We start from the raw sequence: 23,133 nt of genomic DNA on the forward strand, positions 1-23,133 counted from the left end.
TAGCTTGTACAGGTATGTACCTGCTTGCCTATATGTGCAGCATGTGTCTAAGGAGGCCAAAGAAGGCACTGGAGACCCTAAAACCACAGTGTGGGCGCCAGCAAATGCTCTTACCTGCTGAGCCATCTTTCCAGCTCACAAATGTAACATAACTCATAATCATACCTGGGACGTTTCTAGATTTTGTCTTTATATTAAATTCAGCTATAAACTTATTTACTGTCCCAAATTTGTTCTGTTTGCTTAGGCGACCAGGGCTTTTGGTCATTCAGACCTGATACTGAGAAGAATCAATTAGTAATAGAAAGCAATAAACATCAAGTGTATTGAGGAGCTTGTCTAAAGAGGTGCTATCAACCTATGGCTCAGTAGCCGCATCCTGGATGCTGCTTTTTAATGCCAAGGAAGTAAAGACCATCTCATCCTCAGCAAGACAGGAAAAATTCTGTACCAATGGCGGGCCCAGGTTGGCACTCACCTTTCCTGAACTGTCTTCTGTAGCTCTGTAAAGTCCTTCTTAAGGTTCTGCATCTTGTCCTGGTGCTGAGATAGGTCCAGCGCGAAGCCACAAGAGCCCAGTGCAGTAACTAGGTGCTCAAGAGTGTCTAGGTTCTCCTTTTGGTCTTCCATTTCCAAAGTGAGTTCCTGTTGAGCAAACAGATTAAAGGCAATATACTAAGTGATTGGACCCATTGTCTCATTTCATCTTTCTATGCACATGCATGTGTGCATATGGTGTGGTAGTAGGGCGTGTATTCTTGTGTGTGAGTGTGGGTGTGCACATACCACACTGGTCATGAGGAGGCCCTTGTTTTTTATATAGTTTGAGATAGGGACTTTTTTTGTTGTTCCCTTCTGCATATGCCACGTTAGTGGCCCATGAACTTCCACGGATTCTCTTGTGTCTACCTCCCATAGCCCTGTAGGAATACTGAGATTACAGAAGCAAACTTGTGTTCAGCTTTACATGCTAAAACAAACAAACAAAATCCGTCATTTCTATTTAATGTGCGTATTGTGGTAGAAATAGTAGCAGTGTTTCAAAATTCTTATATCTGGTGACAAAACAATGTCATCTAGTAGCTTATCTATTTTACCTGGTGTTCAGATTTTGTTTTTTAACTATCATTTCCTACCAAGAGCAGGGTTTCTTAGAGGAAAAACAAACAAACAAACAAACCAAAAACAAAAAACTGATTTCAGTATGGGATAAGGAAATTAGAAGGTACTCCAATGTTGATAAAAATATGCCAAAAGGACTATTTGGTGAAACTTTTGCATATTACAAATAATGAATATTGCTAATAATTAAACTGTCTAATATTTTTATAAACAGATAAAATAATTAGCAATTGGTGACTCTAGGAAAGACTATGCTATTATTTGTTGGCTCAGTCCTACTTTACTACAAAGTCTAAAATGACTCAAAACAAACTAAAACATTTGTCAGGGGTGATTGTGGCACACGCCTTTAATCCCAGCACTCGGGAGGCAGAGGCAGGTGGATCGCTGTGTGTTCAAGGCCAGCCTGGTCTACAAAGCGAGTTCAGGACAGTCAAGCTGTAAACTAGAATTTGTCTGGGGATAACGCAGGCAGCATTTCCCGCACTGCTAACAGTATTCTTTTTGCCCTTCCTTTTATTCTGCCAAGATGGTAGGTATGTATCCTCACCTGGATCTGCTGGGAGAAATGTGCAATATCTTGATCGGGCTGGTTCCCAGAGGCCAGTAGTCGACTTTTGTTTTCCATGAACTGCTGCAACTTGTTAGAGAGCTGCTCAAACGTCTCTGCCTGAGGAAGGAGCTTCTTTAGGTTCATCTCCTTCTCTTGCTGCTGGCGCTGGAGCTGCTGGAAGCGCTGGCTCACCTCTGCCAGTTTGCCCTGCAGCCCCGAGGCTGTGCTGCTGTCAGCTGTCTCCATGAATCGAGTGACCATCTCATGGGTAGCTTCCAGGCTGCTTTTTTGCCTAGCAATGTCTTGCTTCAGTTTCTGTCACCAAGAACAAGTCTGTCAGTTGGGGCTTACTTATGCTGATATGTCTGAGTCATCAATTAAAAACTTTGTAATCACTCCATGCTCAACGAGATTGGAGGACTGTAATTAAGCCTGAAGCATGCTACATCCTTTATTTAGTTCTCCATCCATTACTTTGCTCCCACCACTTTCCCTTGGGTTCAGTGGTGGTTTGGAAATTGGAGAGAAATGTTTTCCTTCTTTTCTGTGGTGCTGAGGATTGAACTCAGGATCTAGTCCATGTTAAGCATGTGCTCTATCACAGAGCCACACCGCCAGCCACAGTAGCACAGATGTCTACATGGACTAGTCATCATCTTTAAACCTTATTAGAAGATTCCTGGGCATGAATTATACTCTTTTACTTTTTCAAAGTTATGTTATTACAGAAATGGCAAATACCCTCCTGAGTGTAAGGTCTCACCATGTTGTTGGCCAGGGCTTCTTGGATGACTCCTGATGAGAGTGAGGCCACCTGCTCCCCTTCCAGACTTTGCTCAACTTCCCGCATGGACTGCAGCAGACTCTCCAGGCTCTCCTGAACACTCTGTGACTGAGCGATTGCCTTCTGTAGCAGAGCAGAGCGCTCGGCCAAGCTGCAGGAGAGACTCTGGAAGCGGCTGAATATAGAATCTGCAAAATCAAGGCCATGAGAAGAAACACTGGACACTATTCTTATAAAGTGTTTTTAAGAATAAAAATCTGGCTGGGCGTGGTGGCGCATGCCTTTAACCCCAGCACTTGGGAGGCAGAGGCAGGCGGATCGCTGTGAGTTTGAGGCCAGCTTGGTCTACAGAGTAAGTCCAGGACAATCAACGATATACAGAGAAACCAAAAGGAGAAAAGAAAAGAAAAGAAAGAATAAAAATCTGGGCATTTTGGGACATGCCTGTAGCCTTGGTGTTCAGGAGGCTAAGGCAGAAGGACTCTGAGGCGAGCCTGATTTACGTAGTGAGTTCAAGACTAGCCTAGGATTCATACAAAGCAAATCTCTGGTTCCTCAAAAAATAAAAATAAATAGAAAGAGAGAGAGAGAGAGAGAGAGAGAGAGAGAGAGAGAGAGAGAGACAGAGACAGAGACAGAGACAGAGACAGAGACAGAGAGACAGAGAAGGAAAGGGAAAAGCAGCTCAGTAGTCCATGCCTTTAATGAGAAGCAGGGGTGGTCTCTGTAAGTTTGAGGTCCCCTGGTCTATATAGTGAGTTCCCGGACAGCTAGGGCTAAATAGTGAGAACCTGCCTCAAATACAAAACAAAATAAAAACTCAAAGGAAATAATTATAAAGTAGTATTTAAATTGCACACATTAATTAAAAATAATTAGCATTAAAACAAATTTAATATTTTTTGAAGTATAATAGTCTAAGAATCAAATTCAATTAATTAGTTATTTGGTATTTAGTAAGAACCAGAAATTATCCAATATGCCAAGTACTAATGATAACTAAAATGAAGTCTCTGGTCTTTATAACGTTAGGGCTGCAAATCAGCATAGGTAGAGGAAACATAGCACAACTAACTGTAAACAAGGTACTAGAGGCATGTTCTAGAAAAATTTAAGATAATTATTTATTTTTGTTTCTTTTGAATGATAGGATGTAGTAGTTTGATGAGATGTTTCCCCATAAGTCTTGGGCATTTGAATACTTGGTTCCTAATTGGCAGGATTAGGCCCTGTTGGAGAAAGTGCGTCATTGAGGTTATTTAAGGTTTCAAAAGTCTCCTGCCATGCCCAGTGTACTTTCTCTGTGTATCTTGCTTTGGTTCAAAATGTGCACTCTCAACTGTTCCTGCCACCACACCTTTGTTCTGCCATCGTGACCTCTAACCCTCTAGAACAGGAGGCCCAGCTAGATGTTTTCCTTTATAAGTTGCCTTGGTCATGGTGTTTTATCACAGCAAAGTAACTAAGACACAGGGTTACTGGTTAGGATTTGACAAAGGCCATAAGCTCTCAGGTCTGTCTCCTTCCCCTTCTTCCCCCACCCTTGGCAAGTGAACCTGGTATTTATGGCATACAAATTCTATTTTAAGATGCACATATTAGGGAATAACTGCATCAAGTTAGTTCACATAGCACTTTGCATGGTAAGAACATTTAAAATCCATCCATTTAGCAAGTTTCAAATACATAATGTATTGACTGAGGCCACTGTGATGTACCCTTGACTAAATCTTGAAAAATGAACAGGGATTCATCATCACTCATGGAAAGCACAATGAAACAAATGTCAGGTAAGAAACAGGAGCAACTACAACGGCGGTAAAACTTGGGAATGACGAGTTCTGTAGAAAATTAAGGAAGCAAGGCACAACTAGACAACAGATACTAAGGGTTGAAAGTTTTTGAACAGTGTAGTACTAGAGCTTACTGGGAAGTGAGCTGTGTCAGAATGTCCCCTGCCCTTAGCTTAGTGCTCTGGATGCCTGTGGACTCGGTGTGCTATGTACTGCAAAACAAAGCTCACAGGAGACTAAGGGGGTAGGACCACTGCTGCCGCTTCATACCTGTAGTTTCTTGAATTGGCCCAAGGTCCAGGGCTGGCTCTCCCTCAATTTCCCTTAGGTCATGAGCCGCTTTTTGAAGCTTTTCTACAGGCACTTGGTGCTCAGCCAATTCTTCCTGTAATTTCTGCTTGTCCAAAACAAACAAACAAGACAAAAACAAAACAAAAACCCAAAGAATTTGAATCAGAACTTGCCTAAGACATCTCAACTAATATATTCAGTAGTATTTACTTTCATTAGTTCCCTCTAAGCCATGAAATATAAGACCTTGACACACCAGCATGGTCTGAATCTGCTTACCTTGGTTGTTGCAAGCTGTTGTTGCAGGATTCCAGGGTCAGAGGCAACAGTGTCTGAGAGGAGATTCTTCACGTTGGCCTCACAAGTCAACATCCAGGCCTGCAGGCCATCAGCACTGCTCTGGAACTGCTGATACTGGCTTAGCAGTATGGTCAGATGAGAGCCTAACCGTGAACACTACACCAAAGAAAAAGGAGAAGCCGAAGGTAGCAGCTTCTAGAATAGAGTCCAAAGGAAAAGTCTCGCCTGGCTACTGACTGCAACTTCACACAGAGGCTTGACTGTCTACAAGCAGGTTCACCAGCACCTGTAGTGCACTACTTGTCATATCTTTTAAGTCCCCAGGAAGACTTACTCATGACATGCCACCAAAGAAATATACATCAGACTGCAAGCAATAGTAAGGACTAAAAGGTAGGAAAAAAAATGTTCCTTTTGGGAGATTAGGGATATTGATAGCAAGATAAGGAGTGGTATGGGGGCTGGAGAGATGGCTCAGAGGTTGAGAGCACTGCCTGCTTTTCCAAAGGGCCTGAGCTCAATTCCCAGCAACCGCATAGTGGCTCACAACCATCTATAATGTGATATGATGCTCTCTTCTGGCCTGCCATGCAGGCAGAGCACTATATACATAATAAATAAATAAGTAAATAAATAAATAAATAAATAAAGGGTGTGTAGAGTCTAAACTTTAGGAAAACTCTTTTTAGGATTCATCCTAGAACACACTGTCTAGGAATAAAGACTGCAGCTGGTTTAAATTCTGCTGTGCTATGTCTCTTATAGGCCAAGATACTGGCCTTAAGAGGATACAGAAAGATGAGCGCCTCTATCTTCACGAATGATGTGACACATACTCCTAATACTGACAGGACTAAGTGTGGCCTCACACAGTTTGCTTTTTTTTTTTAAAATAGCTCATGAAACCCATTTGCCTGTGGTTCACACACATTGTGTCTTATGGCCCCTATTTTGAGCCTTAAAAATGACCATAGTCTTTTGAGGACTGCTGTGACTGTTCCTCTGGAGGCTGATGGGGTCTCCCCTTACCTTAGAGTGGAGCGTGGTATATCTTTCTGTTGCACTCTTCAGTTTTTCATTCACTAAGTTTCTGGTGGCTGATGGCTCCTGGCCTTCTTCAGAACGGGTTTCTGTGTCTAAGACTTTCTGTCCTGAGATAGTCACAAATCTCAAGTCTCCTTTGTGGGAAATGACATCCTCTGAGAAGCTTCCCTGCCGCTTTAGCAAGGAGTTCAGGTCTTCAAGGCTGTTGCCCCCCTTATGCATACTATCCAGCTCATTCTCAGATCGTTCTAGCCAGCTCTCAAATTCCCCGTGGTCTTGCAGGAACTTCTGCAGTTCATCTCGTAGAGTCTGTGTCTGCTTCAGCTCAGCCTCTGATTGGGCCAGGGAAGCTGCATATTGCTGCCTAAGTTCCCCTAGTTTCTCCTGTAGCATCTGTCGCTCCTCAGGTGCAAGATTGTGACCATGCTGGTCCAGGAAGGACTGAGCTGACTGGGTGGCCACAATGAAATTCTGTTGCTGAGACAGCAATTCTTGGTGACGCGCCTGGTGAATAAGCCACCCGAAAGACCATCAGTAGGAGAACGTGAACAATCTATGTTTACAGCTAGAGGTAGAGTGGTCTCTTCCTCTGTTTCAGAAGACCACACACTATAGGGCAGGTGTGGCTGCACATGCTTTTAATTTTTGTGAGTTCAAGATGAGCAACAGCTTCATAATGAGACCTTATCTTACAAAAACAAAACAAACAAATTTAAAAGCCCTACCACTGTAGGTAGACAATAGCATACTTAGGATGAAATATGTGAATGGCAAAAAGATGTTACAGGCTCCCAGTAAAGTTATATAATGAGTTAAGGGTCGAATATAACTAAAATCTATATTGAAGTCCCTAAGAACATCCTGGACGTGGGAGTGGTGAAGAAGTAATTTTAGAGGAGGTAAGCTCTAAGTAAGCTAGGGTCTGAAGAATAAACAAAACAAAACAAACTAACCAAGAGCCATGCCTTCCTTTATTTCTCAAAGTTAGGAGATCAGAAAATTCCAAGAGTATGCAAAAGTTCAGTAGAGTGAGAACACAGCAGCTGGAGGCTCAAAATGAAGGAAGATGAACGATGAGGCCAAGCAAGTACGAACAGATCACAGATGGGCAGTTATAAGTACAGTAAAACCATATTAAGAATTTGGACTTGCCAGGCCTGGTGGCGCACGCCTGTAATCCCAGCACTTAGGAGGCAGAGGCAGGTGGATCTCTGTGAGTTTGAGGCCAGCCTGGTCTACAAAAGTGAGTTCAGGACAGCTAAGGCTACACAGAGAAACCCTATCTCGCAAAAACAGAAACAAAAATAAACAAAACAAAAAACCAAACCAAACCAAACCAAAACAAAACAAAACAAAAAACCAAAGCGGGACAGTGGGGGAGAATTTGGACTTAATCTGTAAGATAAAAGAAAGTTATTCAGGGACACAACCTCTTAGAAATAAGAGAGAAATCTAGAAGGATTAGTAGTTTGGGCAATTAAATAGGAATGTGCAAAGAACAGGCTGGATGGGCGTGCAGATCACATCAGGTTGGAGATTACAGAAGACTTCTGTTTTCAGGTTGAACTATATGAGGTCACAGGAAGCAGATGGAGATATATATATATATATGTTTGATAATCAGTAATGACATCAGCTGAAGATAAATAGATATATGGAATGTGTCAATATTGGTAACTGAAGTTATGTACATGGACAAGGGTACAGGAAAAGCACTTTGTTTGGGGTATGTATGTGTACATGTGTATGCAGATGCAGCCAGAGATCAATTTTGAGCACTGTTCCTCAGAAACTGTGCACCTGATTTTTTCAGTTACTCTCTCCTTTGGACCTGGAGCTAGGCTAGGCTAGCTGGGAACCACCCCCTCAAAGGGGGCCCCCTTCTCTATCTCCCCCGTGCTAGGATTACCAGTGTGCACCACCATGCCTACCATTTTAGCATGGGTTCTGATACTTGTGTTCTCATACTTGTGCAGCAAATCCTTTAGCAACTGAGCTATCTTCCCAGCCCCAGGCAAGCATATTTGACAGACGAGAAGAGGGCTGGGGCCTGGGAGTATAAGAATATCTCAAAGAGTGGCCAAAGGAACAGAAGGATTATGGTGAAATAGTGCTACCGAAGCCAAAAGAGAAAGCATTTCAAGAAGAACAGTCAACAGTGTCTAAACTGCTGAGACACCAAAGACACAAACTAAAGCTGGGATCAGCTTTCTGGATGAGATAGGTTTCTTTCCACAACCATGGCAAAGACAAGCTCACACTTACCTTCATCAACTCATATTGCCTGTCCAGTTTCTCTGGTACTTGGTTCGCCTCCACAGAACCATCAGTGGCATCCAAGGCTCCCTTTTCCAGGTTAGGTCCGGAGAACTGCTCCACTCCTGGAAGGCTGGTCTGTGGCTGTCTATCAGATGACCCCACAGAAGCCACCCAATCCAAGAGAGCATCAATCTTTCTCTTGTTCTCGGCCAGCTCCGTCACTGCTTTACTCTGCAATCCAGAGGTATTCAGTGAGAACGCCTTAGACACTCCACTACAAGGCCATAGGTTAAAAAGCCAAAGTGGGAGAGGAGCTCTGTGCTAAAGAAAAAGCAATGCTCTATTCGAGTGTAAAATCTTCCTATATAAAAAAGAATTACTATCTATTAAAATCTGTGAAAGTAGTTATTTAAAATAAACTCCAAATTTCCCAATAGCTCACTGCTTAAAAATAACCCAAAACACCTCAACAAAACAAGCAATATGGGCAAATGTCAGGATTTAGAAATCCTGCTACACCTGCAAGGTTTCCTGGATCCCTCCTCACTATGCACAGCTAACACCCTGGAGGAGTAAGATATACCATAGACTTGGTCTTTATCTGGTGGTCCTTCCTTGAAGGGACAACAGACATTTGTCATCTTTATCTCAGCCAAATGGGACACTTGATTACTGGACTTGCCTCTCAAATTCTATTCACTAGCTCCTCAAGTATTTCTCTTACCCAGGTTATGCTAAGCTGTATACCTGTTTATTTGGATATTCGTCTTTGGGAAGCTTACTTCTCCTTCCCATGATCTCTACTCTCATTAGTACAGGAGTCCAAGGCTGAAGAAAGTATTCAACTCAACCTGCCAGTGCTGAGTAAAACCATTCAAGATCTCACCTTGTTTCGTTTTTCAGCTTCTCTTAGTCCCACAGTCCACACTCTAACTGTACAACTGCCTAGAATCAAGCCCATGCTCCACAAAGGCTCTGTAGATAGCTTTCTAATGCTCTTAGGTCACCAACCAACATTCATGCAAGAAACATACCATCTGCTTTTTCCTCTCCTGATTAATACCCTATCTAAGCCAAAGTACAAACTATAGAGCTAGGAAGTTTTAATTTTGTTTTTGGTAAAATACACTTTTTACCAACCACTTCTGACCTGAACTCCTGGATGTTTTTGGTAAAGCAAAGACTGACTCACAGACTGACTCCTAAAGTCCCCTTCTGTGACTCTAAAGACTCCTCTCCCACCTTTTGGGCAGGAACAAGATTTGGCTTTGGAAAAGCATCAAGTATAGCAGTCTGGCTACCTTCTCTGTCTCTTGCTGTAAGGCTGACGTCACTGCTTCCTCCAGCTCCTTCTGGGCCACCCGTGTCCGTTCCTGGAGAACCTCATACTGCTCCTTAGCCTGATGAAGCTTTTCTCGAAGAGCGGTCAGCTCCTGGGGACTCAGCTTGGTCTGGTTCTCTTCCAGGAACCCCTCAATGTCTTTGACAGCAGCGGCAAATGAAGTGGCATGATTCTGGATGTCACCCTGTAAATTCTTAACACAGAGAAACAAAGATGACTGTCTTTTATCTTTAGACCTTTCAGATCTTCTTCCTTTTTATTATTTTGTTTTGTTTTGTTTGTTTGTTTTTTTGGGTTTTTTTTGAGACAGAGTTTCTCTGCATTTTAGATCTTCATGGTCAACTATGACCTAAAAATATTATATAAAAATTTCATAGGTTTCACATCATGCACCATTCTGAATTAAATGATGGAGAATCACTTTTTTCCCCCCAAGACAGGGTTTCTCTGTGTAGCCTTGGCTGTCCTAGACTTGCTTTGTAGACCAGGCTGGCCTTGAACTCACAGTGATCTGCCTGCCTCTGCCTCCCAAGTGCTGGGATTAAAGGCGTGCACTGCCACACCCGGCCCTTTCAGATCTTATAATGGTATGAAGATGACATATGTATATAGCCTCTGACTTTTTGATAATTTATTTATGGTTTATACCAAAACCAAAGAAACAAAAAATTAAAACATTTAATTTTCTAGCAAGCATTCAGTGTTGATTAGCAGAGATCTTTACTTGGCAATGAGTTGTCTTCAAAAAGTGTTCTTTCTTCTTTTCTTTTCTTTTCTTTTTTTTTTTTTTTTTTTTTGAGACAGGGTTTCTCTATGTAGCCCTGGCTGTCCTGGAATAGAGATATGCCTGCCACTGCCTCCCAAGTGCTGGTACTCTAGGTGTACACCACTGTACCCAGCAAAGCATTCTTTCTATAAAATCCTACTGATTTATAAGTTCCAATTTTGGAACCCATGTAAAGGTGGAAGGAAAGACTGATGCTACATGGTTGTCACTGACCTCCAAAAGCATGATGTGGGGCACACAAGGGGGAAGGGTAAGAGACAGAGAGAGATTCATTTTCAATAATGATAAATAAAAAAGAAACTTAAGCTAGGCACTCAGGAAGGCAGAGGCAGGTGGATCTCTGTAAGTTCGAGGCTAGCCTGGTCTATACAGTGAGTCTAGGACAGCCAAGGTTACACAGAGAAACCCTGTCTCAAAAAATAAAACAAAGCAACAACAACAACAACAACAACAAAAAGAAACTTAAAAATGCTTACACTGGCAAGTGGAATAAATAAAAGGACAGTACTGTTCTAGCAGTGAAACCTGCCATTCTTTTATAGTAGACCAGCCAGACCCCACAGTTTTACTTTTCAAGGTTTTAGATCTTCATCGTCAACTATGACCTAAAAATATTATATAAAAATTTCATAGGTTTCACATCATGCACCATTCTGAATTAAGTGACGGAGAATCACTCTTTTTTTTAATTTTTATTTTTTTTCCAAGTCAGGGTTTCTCTGTGTAGCCTTGCTATCCTGGACTTGCTTTGTAGACCAGGCTGGTCTCGAACTCACCAGGATCCACCTGCCTCTGCCTCCCGAGTGCTGGGATTAAAGGTATGCTTCCCCACGCCCGGCTGAGAATCACTCTTAGTAGGCATAGTGGTAAACCTTTAATCCCAGCACTCAGGAGGTAGAGGCAGGCAAATCGTTATGAGTTCTAGGCTTGCCAAGGCACCTAACTCAAAAAAGAAAGAAAAAAAAAAGTGAGAGAGAGAGAGAGAGAGAGAGAGAGAGAGAGAGAGAGAGAGAGAGACTGACTGACTCAGCAGTTAAGAACATTTATTCTTGGGGAAGACTCTAGTTCTAAAAGATCTGACACCTCCATGGGCACTGTACAATGTGGTCATGTACATGCATGCATGTATGCAACATACATACATACACTCATACAAAGTAGAAAAGAGAATCCCAATTCATCTTGCTTTACTCAGTCTGAAATGTGAAGAGCTCCTTTGACCAGGGCATCCAAACTGTACATGCTACTTGCCTATTAGTCCCACAGTACATGTACATGCTACTTGTGTATTAGTCCCATAGTACATGTACATGCTACTTGCCTATTAGTCCCACAGTACATATACATGCTACTTGCCTATCAGTCCCACAGTACATGTACATGCTACTTGCCTATTAGTCCCACAGTACATGTACATGCTACTTGCCTATCAGTCCCATAGTATATACATGTGCAAGCTACTTGCGTATTAGTCACATAGTACATGTACATGCCACTTGAGTATTGGCTACATAGTCCATGCACATACTACTTGCATATTAGTCACACAGTACATGCACATGCTCCTTGTGTATTAGCCACATAGTCTTTGCTACTAGGTCATCTGTTGTGGTATTATGGTGCTCATATCCAAGAATCCTCATTTCAGGTAACAGCAGTCCCAAAGGACGAGAGTGGTGACCTTTATTACAGTATATTGTTATAATTGTTCTAATTGTAGTTATGATGCACCTTTCATTGTCTAATTTATAAATAAACTGTACTATACACATGCTCAAGAACAATAGTATATGTATACAGTGTTCATTGACCTCTGTTTTCAAGGACCGTCTGGAAGGCTTGATGTGCTCCTTTCTTTAGGGTTTAGCAGTCTCCTGGTTATCGTCTTTTCTCTCTAACATGGCCTCCAAATCCAGGATGAGGAGGGCGACACCCATGTCCCTGACCTCCACTTTCACTAGTCTTCCTCTTGTTCTCTGCAGCCCAGCGGAAAGGCCTGCTCTCAGCCCACCTTACGGCCGAGGCAGAAGCCTGTGTACCTTCTCCCCCCTACACCTCCATCGCTAACCCCTATGTAGACATGCCTCTCAGTTTAACTGACACTCTTTGGAGTCATCTTTTCTGGCACTATAGACTAGATTGTCTTTCTGGCATATGTTTTCACGTAACTTTACCTTTATGCATATAATGGGTAACAGTTAGATGTTCTTTTTTTGTGCTCATCTGTGTACTTGTCTATCTCTTCCACCAAACTATAAACTTCATGAGGGCAAGAATTGTCTGTTTACCACCCATGTGGCCACTAAGTACTGTTATGGAGCCCTGACAAGCATTTATTGAAGGAAGGACAAGGCGGATTTCATTCACACTGACCTTCAAGTCACTTTGGTTCTTCTGCAAAGCAGAAAGCTCTTGCTGAGAGGCTCCGCTCTGGTGCCTCCCCAGTGCTCTCTCTGCCTGTCCGACCCAGCTGCAAAGATCCTCCAGCTTCTTATGGCAGGTATTTTGCTGTTTCTGCAGAGTCTAATTAGAATGCAGAGGAGTCAAGAAATAATCAACTGTCATTATACAAATACAAGATAATTTTCTGAAATGTAAAACAGGACAATTATATATCAAAGATGAAAAAGTCGGTGGGAAACTGCAACAGAAAAAGGCACAGAATTCATATTCCGGATGCTCCCCTCATCTAGGCAGTCTGCTATGCAGTGTGCAGTTGGAATATTTGTAGGGATATTTGTAGAGACGCACTTCTAGTTCAGGTTTGAGTTTGGAAGCTCATTGGAAACTACTGTTATCATTTTTGGATTGGATAACATTGAAATCACACATGATTGCGGTGATGATAATAATTTGACTCTCTGAGAAGTTCTTCCTTTGAATAAAAGGATTTGCTATTAATCAGAAATGTGGAAAAATGGAAGAACTAGAATAGAAGAAAAAGCTCAAGAGTCTGGATAACTGATAAGCCAAATGAGATCCTTAATAATTGAGCTGACTTTATAAATCAGTGTCTCACAGCTGCAGAAGAACCATTACATGGAGCGATCATGTAGCAGGCTGAAGGAGTGCGGTGTGGCTATTTTGAGGAGAAAACTGCCCAAAAAGAGCAACTGTCTTGGTCTTCTGGTGTCTACACTAATACCATTAGACAAGTCAGGGCCAGAGAGAGGGGCAGGGGAATATGTTTCCATGCCTGATCCTTTTCCCATCTGTCATGTCAGTTCCATGACACCAAAGCATCCGACTGAGCAACGATTGAGCATGATGTGTTCTCCTGATCATCCTTCTGAAACAGTTCCCATCAGTTGGCCTTCTGATGGCACCGGCACTGCACTTACAGACAGATGCCCATGCTGGCCCTCACTCCCCCTTTTTATGAAAAACAGAAGGGCACTGGAAGAGAACTCATAAGAGCTTTTCAGCTGTGAAACAGGATCTTCATGGGTTAGGATGAGTGCACACTGAATCTGAAAAAAGCAAAGCAAACAAGTTAACGCACACACATTCAGGGCAAATACAGAGAGAGGCAGAGCATCTGACAAGGTTAATACACACTGTGAATTAATCTCATGCTCAGAATGTTCACATGCAAATTCTATCACCTGTTGCATTTAAGCTTAAGGTGGCTCAGACCAATCTGCTTTATTAATTATCCACATGAAACACTACACTACATAAATGACTTAGTAAGAGTATTGCTCAAGTTCAGGTTTGGAGAGTGACCTGAAATATTTCACCAGGATTTATTTCAGTTTCAACACAGTTGAAATAATTAGACAGCAGCAGGAGACAGAGGCAAGGACTAACTTAATTTTCTTTAAGTCTGACTCAAAAGCTCAACTATACTTTGCGTAATTCAGGAGCCCTTGAGATAGATTTTCTGAGGATCATGACAATTCTACTATCATTTGGCTGTATACTAATTTATTCAAATGGCAAAAATGACAAAAGCATTATTCAAGACAGGTTAAGGTTGGTGTTACTAGAAACTGAAGTATGTTGAATTTAACATTTCAGGATGAGAGCTATGGTAAGAAATGGTAGGATATGGCCTGGAGAGATGGCTCAGCAGTTAAGAGCACTGACTGCTCTTCCAGAGGTCCTGAGTTCAATTCCCAGCAACCACATGGTGGCTCACAACCATCTATAATGTGATCTGATGCATACTGTATACATAATAAATAAATCTTTAAAAAAAAGAAATGGTAGAATAGTCAAATATTAAAAAAGGAAGGAAGGAAGGAAGGAAGGAAGGAAGGAAGAAAGGAAGGAAGGAAGAAAAAGAAGAAACCATCAACCCTGTTTTTGTACACTGTGTTCCACAGTGAAAAATCGGGCACTTCAGCATGTAGAAAAGTGCTAGAAAATAGTAAGTTAAATATACCAAAAACAAAGTTAGGGCATGGTGGTTCACGCCTTTAATTACAGCACTTGGGTTAGGACAATGGATCTCTTTGAGTTCAACACCAACCTAGTCTATATAGTCAGCCTGGGCTACACAGCGAGACACGGTCTCAAAGACAAAACAAAACAAAATAGCTAAAACCATATTATTCTGATTAAATATTTTTGTCAGCTGTTTGTGAGTTACTTTTAAAGTTTTTAATAAAACTGATTCTTCAGAGCCATTCTTGTCAGGGTTCAGAGTACCTAGATGTCCTTCACAAGCTCAAGTGAATGCTAGGAAAGCATCAGGAGGAAAGGGCCAGCTATAATTTTTACATGAAAGTTGAGACAATGGGGCATAGTAAGAATAGAGTCTCACTAAAGTGAAAAACACTTGCACATGCGATTCTCACACAAACACATACATATATTTTCTCTCACACACATAAAAGAAGAAAAACATCAGAACAGTTAGCCCTCAGACCAGACATGAAAATCTGAAGTTGGTAACCCCGGGTTTCTGGAATCGTGGTAGTTGAAGGCAGGTCAGAAACCCCTGGAAGGGTACCCCAAGATAAACTGAGCTCAGTGTCTGGGTCAGTCTGACCTTAACCTGTACTTCTTGCTGGGTTTGCTGAAGACAGGCCTGCAAAGCACCCATCTGGGCAGTAGTGTGCTGCACTAGGTCCTGGAAGGAGCTCTGTAATTCCCTCAGGAGCTGCAGCGTCTGCTGGCTCTGCTCAAGAGACAAATCCTGTGCATGCTCAGAGATGAAGAGCTGAACGTCCAGAGCAAGAGCATCCAGCTGAGATTTCCTTTCAGCCATAGATTGTTTCATATCCTAAGACAAATGGGAAGAAGAAAACAAAAAACAAACACTTTTTATTTCTCTAGTCATGGAAAAGCTACTGGTGTTGAGAATTAAAGGTTAATACCTTATACTTTATAATCAGTTACAGGACAAAGGAGCACTGGAAGTCTCATATTTTGGTCCTTACAAATCCCTAAAACAAGGCACTAATTGCAAGTATGCTTCCATTACTGGGCCTAGCTTTATAATGCAGTAAGCTTTCAATTATTTATGCTAACAGAATTATACTATTGCTTTTGTGGGGGGTGTTTCAAGATGGACTATTGTTAATCTAAAATAGATATGATTTAATTTTCTTCTTCTTTATTTGGTGGACCTGGGGCCTGAGTCATAAGCTGGGCAGTATTCTTCCACTGCGCTGCATCCCCAGCTCCTTTTTTATTGTTTAAGATAGGGTCTTACTATGCTGTTCAAGTTGGCCTTGAACTTATTTTATAGCATAGAAAGACCTTGAATTTGTGATTCTCTTAGCTCAACCTCCCCAAGAAGCTGAAATTAGAGGCCAATGTCATCAGCTCTAACATAACTTAAAAAAAAAAAAGGAAAAATACATTAATTTCTGAACCAGGGCAGTTAAGAGCATGGGCTGCTTTTTCTGAGGACCCAGGCTCAAATTCCCAGCACCTACACAGTGATGACTCTACTTTCAAGAGATGCAGTGTCTTCTTCTGGCCTCAATGGGCACTACACACACACATGGTACACAGACATACATATGGGCAAAACAGCCTTAAGCTTAAGTATCTATTTTTATTTGTTCAGTGAGTAATGGGTAGAGCAGCACCAAGAAAACAGGCAACTTACTTTGATTCACAAAGATACAGCCTTGTATTTTTAGGTGGCTGAGGAGATGGCTCATGGTTCAGAGTACTGCTCTTCAGAGGACACTGAGAAGCTCAGGACCATATGGAACTCTAGTTCCAGGGGATTTAACTCCCTTTTCCGGTCCCGGAGGGGACCTGAACGTATGTGGTACACATACATATACCCACACATATACATAAAATTTCAACAACAACAAAAAAGTCTTTGTATAAAAAAGATTTATTTACTTTTTTTGTTTTTGTCTTTCAAGACATAGTTTCTCTGTATAGCCCTGGCTGTCCTGGAACTTGCCTGGTGACTTATTTACTTTAATCTTGCGTGTATGCTTGTTTTGCCTGCATGTATGTATGTGCACCGTGTGGCACTCAGTTGCCACAGAGGCCAAGAGAGAGCACTGGACCCCCTGGAACAGCAGTTACAACCATGTGGACACTGGAAACTGAGCATGAGACTTTAGAAAAGCAGTCTGTGCTCTTAACTGCTGAGCACTCTTAACTCTCTGGACCCCAAATAAATCTCAAAATTTATTATTATCATTATTATTGGTGGTGGTGGTGGGTGTATGAGAGAGAGAGAGAGAGAGAGAGAGAGAGAGAGAGAGATGCATTAATGTGGTTGTACTTATGCCACTGTTTGAATATGGAAGTCAGATGATAACTTTCTGGAATTGGCTCTCTCCTTCCACCATCCATCAGTTTTGGGTATTGAACTCAGAACCCAAGAACGCAAGGCAAAGGCTTTACTTGCAGAACCATCTTTCTGTCCCTGTTTGTATATTTAAACTGTGAATGACTCCTGTCAGACTCTTGTGTAATAATTATATTATTTTCTCCCTTCCTCCGCTTTTTGTCTCACTATGCAGTAATGGCTAGCCTGGAACTTGTTATGTAGACCAGGCTGGACTTGAACTTACATACATGTGCCTGTCACTGCCTCCTCAGTGCCACCATGTCTGATGTATAGTATATTTTTGGGGTTTTTTCCTTTTCTTTTATGTGCATTGGTATTCTGCCTGCATGTATGTCTGTGTGAGAATGTCAGATCCTGGAATTAACAGACAATTGTGAGTTGTCATGTGGATACTGGGAATTGAACCCAGATCCTCCCAACCACAGAGACATCTTTTCAGCCCCATTGTTTTTGATTTTTTGAGGCAGGGTTTCTTTGTGTAGCCTTGGCTATCATGTAGACCAGGCTTGCCTTGAATTCACAGACATCTGCCTCTGCCCCTGAGTGCCCCACCACTGCCTGGCATGACATATAGTATCTTAATGAACACATACAGTCTGACCCTCTCTCTCAGTGGTATCTTTGACTAGAGCACGAAAGCCATCGGAAGGCCAGCTCTTGCAGAATGAGGTTCAAGCACACAGCTGGCCACAAGAAAGCTGTTATGTCTACTTGGTCTGAGAGGAGGAAAGGAGAGGACAGAAGCTTTAGTTTCTTTTGACTTTCTAATGAGTTTAAAGAGAATGACATCTTTTTGTAACACAAAATTCATGAACAAGTATTAGGAGCTGATAGACTCTAGGATATAACATCAAAAAGAATAATGGAGGTGCACGCCTTTAATCCCAGCACTTGGGAGACAGAGGCAGGCGGATCGCTGTGAGTTCAAGGCCAGCCTGGTCTATGAAGCGAGTCCAGGTCAGCCAGGACTACAAGAGAAACTCTGTTTTGAAAACAAAACAAAACAAAACAACAACAAATAAAAAATAATAGAGTGAATAGAACAGTAACAAAAAGAACAGCTAATGAAAGAAACATATGTGGCACATCTGTCTATATAGGTGTCCTCACTGGCTAACAAGAAGAATCAGTTAGTTTGGAGCATATTAAGAAGAAAAGCATCTCTCTATATCAGGTTGTCTACAATTGTGACCTCCTGGCTAAATCTGACATGCAAAGCCTATGTTACAATGCACCTTCTAGACTACAGAAAAACCTTGCCTACCATACACTCTTAGGTTGACAATTAAAAGCTCTCTAGAAATTGTGCAAGATTGGATACCAGGCAAAGGAGAAACAAGAGACAGATCCTAGATGCTCAGTATAGAGGAGATATTAAGTTGGTAATATAAAGCCATTCTTTGGGTTCTCAGAGAATTACTGAGAGGAGAAATAGTCACAGGTTCTGAACCTCTAGGAATATAATAATCTTAAAATTAAACATAACTCATCTTATTTCTGAAAGGGAGATAAGTATAAAGACAGATTTGCCCATAAGGAAAATAAAAGCATTATAAGTCAAGGGATGCGGGTGGGAATGGGTGGAGAATTTACCTCATATTGTTGGAGAGAGTGGCTCAGATTGTCAGCATCAACTTCAGTGTCGTATCCCTTGATGTTCAGAGTAGGACTAGTGCTGCCAACCCAGGCTCTCAGGTCTTGAAGTTTGCCTTCTAGTTCCTTGTGCTGGTTTAACACTGTGGTCTAGGAAATAGACAGCAGGCCAAACTATAACTCTCCAGAGCTACCCAGACTTTGTGTGAGCCCTTAGGAACAGAAACAAAGGACTAGGGCTGGAGGGATGCTGGGGCAGTTAGAGCATTTATTGCTCTTGTAAAGTGCCTGAATTTGGTCCTAGCACCCACACCAGGCAGCTTACCACAACCTGTAACTTAAGTACCAGAGGATCTGGTACCTTCCTTCTGGTCTCTGCTGGCACTCACATTTACATGCACATAGCCTCCTAGTATACATATATTGCATATATACATAATTAAAAATAAATCTAAAAAAAATTAACCAAATAAAAAACTCACAACCCCACAACCAAGACAGTACCTTTTTCACTTCCATGGCATTCTGGAGGTGGAGAAATCTGGAGCTCCAGGAGTCACTGACTGAGCCTAGAGACTTCTGAAGGTTCTTGGCATCTTTCTCTAATGCCTTCAACAGCTGAGCAGGAACTTCTTTCGGCTGACTGACAACAATTCGGTCTACACACTCCAATTCCTGATTCACCACGGTGGACAGATCTTTTAACTCTCTGTCTAATACCTGAGGGAACAGAGTAAAGTTACCTACAAAATCAAGAGTAGTGCTATGCCTGGGGATTGGGTAGAGCATGTTCCTACCTCACTTGATGCCTAAATCGAATCCCCAGCACAGAGTAGCAATTAGGCCTTCTGGGAATCAGCTACAAACACATCTGTTAGCTTGTGTCATGTCTATACAGGACTGAGAGTTTAGAAATTATTTTTTATGTAGGTTCCTTAGTGTAGTCACTAATTTACTCACATTCCTCAGCATTGAACAACATGGATTGTTTTGTCTGTGGCCACCAAACTGAAATGGGTGAGTAGTCAGAACTTGGATCCAGGTTTCTGACTCAGTGGAGAGGACTCTGTCTACCACATCGTGACTCCTCTCTAAGACTGTCAACTTTCCTTTTTCCAGGCAGCTGACATGTAGACTTAGTGTGCTTCAAGGGAAATCAACCAAAAGATGACTCTTTCAATTCAAACTCTACAAGAGAAGAACCAAAGAACACAAAAACACCCAGAAACAGCCGTCCCACTCAGCTGCTCTATACTACTCTTTCTCCTCAACAGAGGGGCCAGCAGCGGGCGGCGGGAAGCGTGATAGTGTTTTGGGGCATAACCGTCACTTCCCTTTCAGCTGTTGTACCTGTACACGGACTGGATACTGAGAAGCACAGCAAACTTCTCCAGGCTCTGTCATCTTCCTTTAGCTTCCAATGTCAATGAGTGACTCATTTTCCTTTTCAAGGCTGCCTTTCTATGCTTTCTATGTTCTCAAGAGCCTGATACCATCTATGACCGATTTCTCCTACCAATTTTCTTCTCCAAAATCCACGGAAAACATTCCTTAGTCACTCCATGTCCTCTAGCTGGTATTCTGCCTCTTTTTTTTTTTTCTTGCAATATAAAATGCTTCTGGAAAGAATGTCATTCAGTAATCACCTGTCATCTAGCTTTTACCTCACACTCCATGGAAACCATTTTACCAGGTCATCTATGAATTAGTCTGCACTGGACTAAGCACTCTGCTCTCTGTTCTTCCTATAGGCATTTTTCTTTAGTTTTGTAAGGTTGGTGTTTCTTGATGTTCTTTTAAAGACTGAAACAGGACTGGGACTGGGGATATGGCTCAGTAGGTAGGAGCACTCGCTTGAGGAAGCATGAAGACCTGAGTTCAAATCCTAGATTCCCACATAAAAAGCTAGACATGGTCATGAACACATGTAATCCCAGCACTGGAGAGAGATGAGGAACAAGAAGATTTCTGGGGTTTACTGGCCAGAATCCTAGTTCTAGGTTCAGTGAAAGACCCTGTCTAAAGGGTATACGATAGAGCAGGACAATGGAATAGATGTCTATGTTCACTTGTGAGTCCACACAAACATGCACAACCACACATGTGCATTCACACATATACAAAAAAAATAGAAAGAAAAACAAACCACTAAAACCAGCCAATTAACCAATTAAATATAGCTGGATTTAGTTCTGAAATCATGAAATCAGATTTTGGTATAATAAACAAACAAACAAACAAAACAAAGCGTGTGCAGGCAAGAGGACAACCTGGGCTATTGTCTTCAGGAGTGCCATCTACCTCCTTTGAATCAAAATCTTTCACTAGTTGGAGCTAACTGCCTACTGAGCTGCTATTAGGAATTCCCCTATTTCTTCCTCCCCAATGCTGGGATTACAAGTGTGCTCCAGCCGGGCGTGGTGATGCACACCTTTAATCCTAGCACTCGGGAGGCAGAGGCTGGCAGATCGCTGTGAGAGTTTGAGGCTAGCCTGGTCTACAAAATGAATCCAGGACAGCCAAGGCTATACAGAGAAACCCTGTCTCGAAAAACAAAAAACAAAACAAAACAACAACAACAAAAAACCCCAAGTGTGCCCCAATGCCCTTGGCTTTTGTTTTTACAAGACTGGGTCACACACTATATAGTCCTGGCTGACCAATAACTCACTACTTATACTAGGCTGGCCTGCACCTTGTGGTGATTTTTCTGCTTCTTTCTCTCAGTGGAAGAATTACAGGCATGTACTCCCAGACCCGGCCACAAATGTAAGTCAAGTAGCCGCTGGTTTCCCTAGCAGTAAAACACAAGCATTATGGGGCTGGAGAGATAGGTTATCAGTCAGAGCACCTACTGCTCCTGGCACAAATGCTGAACAGCTCACAACCACCTGCTAATTCTAGCTCCAGAGGATCCTGGCTATGGCCTCCACATATGTACCTGCAATCATATGTACATACTCATACAGAGAGACATACAAGTACATAGCAGTAGAACGTATTTACCTCACACTGATGGAAAGAGGGTCCTTACATCTCAGTTATAGTTGTACCTTTTTAATGTTATTATTAATATTATAGTCACTGAAATAGTATTAAAACACATTTATTTTAATTAATTAATTTTGTGTGTGTGTGTGTGTGTGTGTGTGTGTGTGTGTGTGTGTGTGTGCTACAGTGCAAACACAGTGTGAAGGTCAGAGAACAACTTGCAGAAATTCATGTTCTCCTACTACACAGGTCCTGGGACTGAACTTAGGTCACCAGGCTGACAGCAAGTGACTTTATCCAGTGAAATGTCTCACTGACACAAATGGTGATTTTGAATTGCCTAAAAAGTTGATTATAAACTCTACATACACAGGTGGGTGTGATACACAGGCTTCACTGAGGCGGTGGGGCTGGGCTACACAGTTGGGAAACCACTCCTGTTATCACCATTACATCTGTGTTTCCCAAGGATGGGTGGGTCATATCATGGGAGGCAGAATGAAAACGAAGCCAGCATCAGTCACTTCCATCTAACCCTATGACATCAGAAAAGAACTCTTACCTTTAACTGTGCCACCCACAGAGTCTAAGCAGATGCTTTCTTCAGAAGACAACCTTTAGTCTTCTGTAGGTAGAAAGCACATGCAGTTACTATGCTTCTGAATCAAGCTTGTAATCTGCAGGCTTAACTGCTTCTTGTGCTTACAGCCCTGTTTGCATACATATATTCAGGTGTTTTCTGGTGCTACTATAAAGGGGGACTTTAAGGATTTATGCAATGTGACTCACTTTGCTGTTTAACTTCATTGAAGTTTGGGAACTAGTATTCTCCAGTTGGCTAAAATCAGACCTTTTCCTTCTTTTTAAGAAAGATTTATTTCTTCTTCTTCTTCTTCTTCTTCTTCTTCTTCTTCTTCTTCTTCTTCTTCTTCTTCTTCTTATTATTATTATTATTATTATTATTATTATTATTATTATTATTATTTGTGTGTGTGTGTGTGTGTGTGTGTGTGTGTGTGTGTGTGTGTGTGTAGGCCAGAAGAGGGTGTCAGATTTCCTGGAGCTGAAGTTACAGGTTGCTGGCTGTGATCCACCTGACATGGTTGCCAGGAACTGAACTCTGAACCTCTGTAGGAGCAACATGTGCCATCTCTCCAGCTCCAGCATTAAACACTCTAGTTAGCTGGAGCTCACTATATAGATTAGGCTGACCTCAGACTCACAGACATCCTCCTGCCTCTGCTTTCCAGTGCTGGGAGCAAAGGCATGATGAATGCATCACCAGGCCAAGCTTATTTCAACTTTTTTTTTTTTTAGGTTTCTCAAGACAGGGTTTCTCTGTGTAGCCTTGGCTGTCCTGGACTTGCTTTGTAGACCAGGCTGGCCTCACAGACTCACAGCAATCCACCTGCCTCTGCCTCCCGAGTGCTGGGATTAAAGGTGTGTGCCACCATGCCTGTCTCTTATTTTAATATTTTCTTAACCAATCACACTGCTTT

General features: G+C 42.0%; 1 protein-coding gene across 23 annotated transcripts in view; it reads right to left on the bottom strand.

Moving 5' to 3' along the window:
* MACF1 (microtubule actin crosslinking factor 1) overlaps window positions 1-23,133 on the bottom strand; it is a 348,476-nt gene that overhangs the window by 102,331 nt on the left and 223,012 nt on the right. For 19 of the 23 annotated variants that reach the window (XM_084787104.1, XM_084787103.1, XM_084787109.1 and 16 more), the window contains 12 exons: window positions 19,148-19,363; window positions 18,644-18,793; window positions 15,272-15,505; window positions 12,649-12,798; window positions 9,448-9,681; window positions 8,153-8,377; window positions 5,873-6,391; window positions 4,823-4,999; window positions 4,523-4,646; window positions 2,439-2,647; window positions 1,673-1,990; window positions 479-645 (listed from right to left, as the gene is read on the bottom strand). In XM_084787104.1, the coding sequence (XP_084643230.1) occupies window positions 479-645; window positions 1,673-1,990; window positions 2,439-2,647; window positions 4,523-4,646; window positions 4,823-4,999; window positions 5,873-6,391; window positions 8,153-8,377; window positions 9,448-9,681; window positions 12,649-12,798; window positions 15,272-15,505; window positions 18,644-18,793; window positions 19,148-19,363 (2,723 nt within the window). The remainder of the gene's footprint in view (window positions 1-478; window positions 646-1,672; window positions 1,991-2,438; window positions 2,648-4,522; window positions 4,647-4,822; window positions 5,000-5,872; window positions 6,392-8,152; window positions 8,378-9,447; window positions 9,682-12,648; window positions 12,799-15,271; window positions 15,506-18,643; window positions 18,794-19,147; window positions 19,364-23,133) is intronic. The other 4 variants (XM_084787113.1, XM_084787112.1, XM_084787116.1 and 1 more) reach the window with 1 other exon arrangement.

This window comes from Acomys minous (genome assembly GCF_964271855.1).
Source record: "Acomys minous genome assembly, chromosome: 6".
NCBI lineage: Eukaryota > Metazoa > Chordata > Mammalia > Rodentia > Muridae > Acomys > Acomys minous.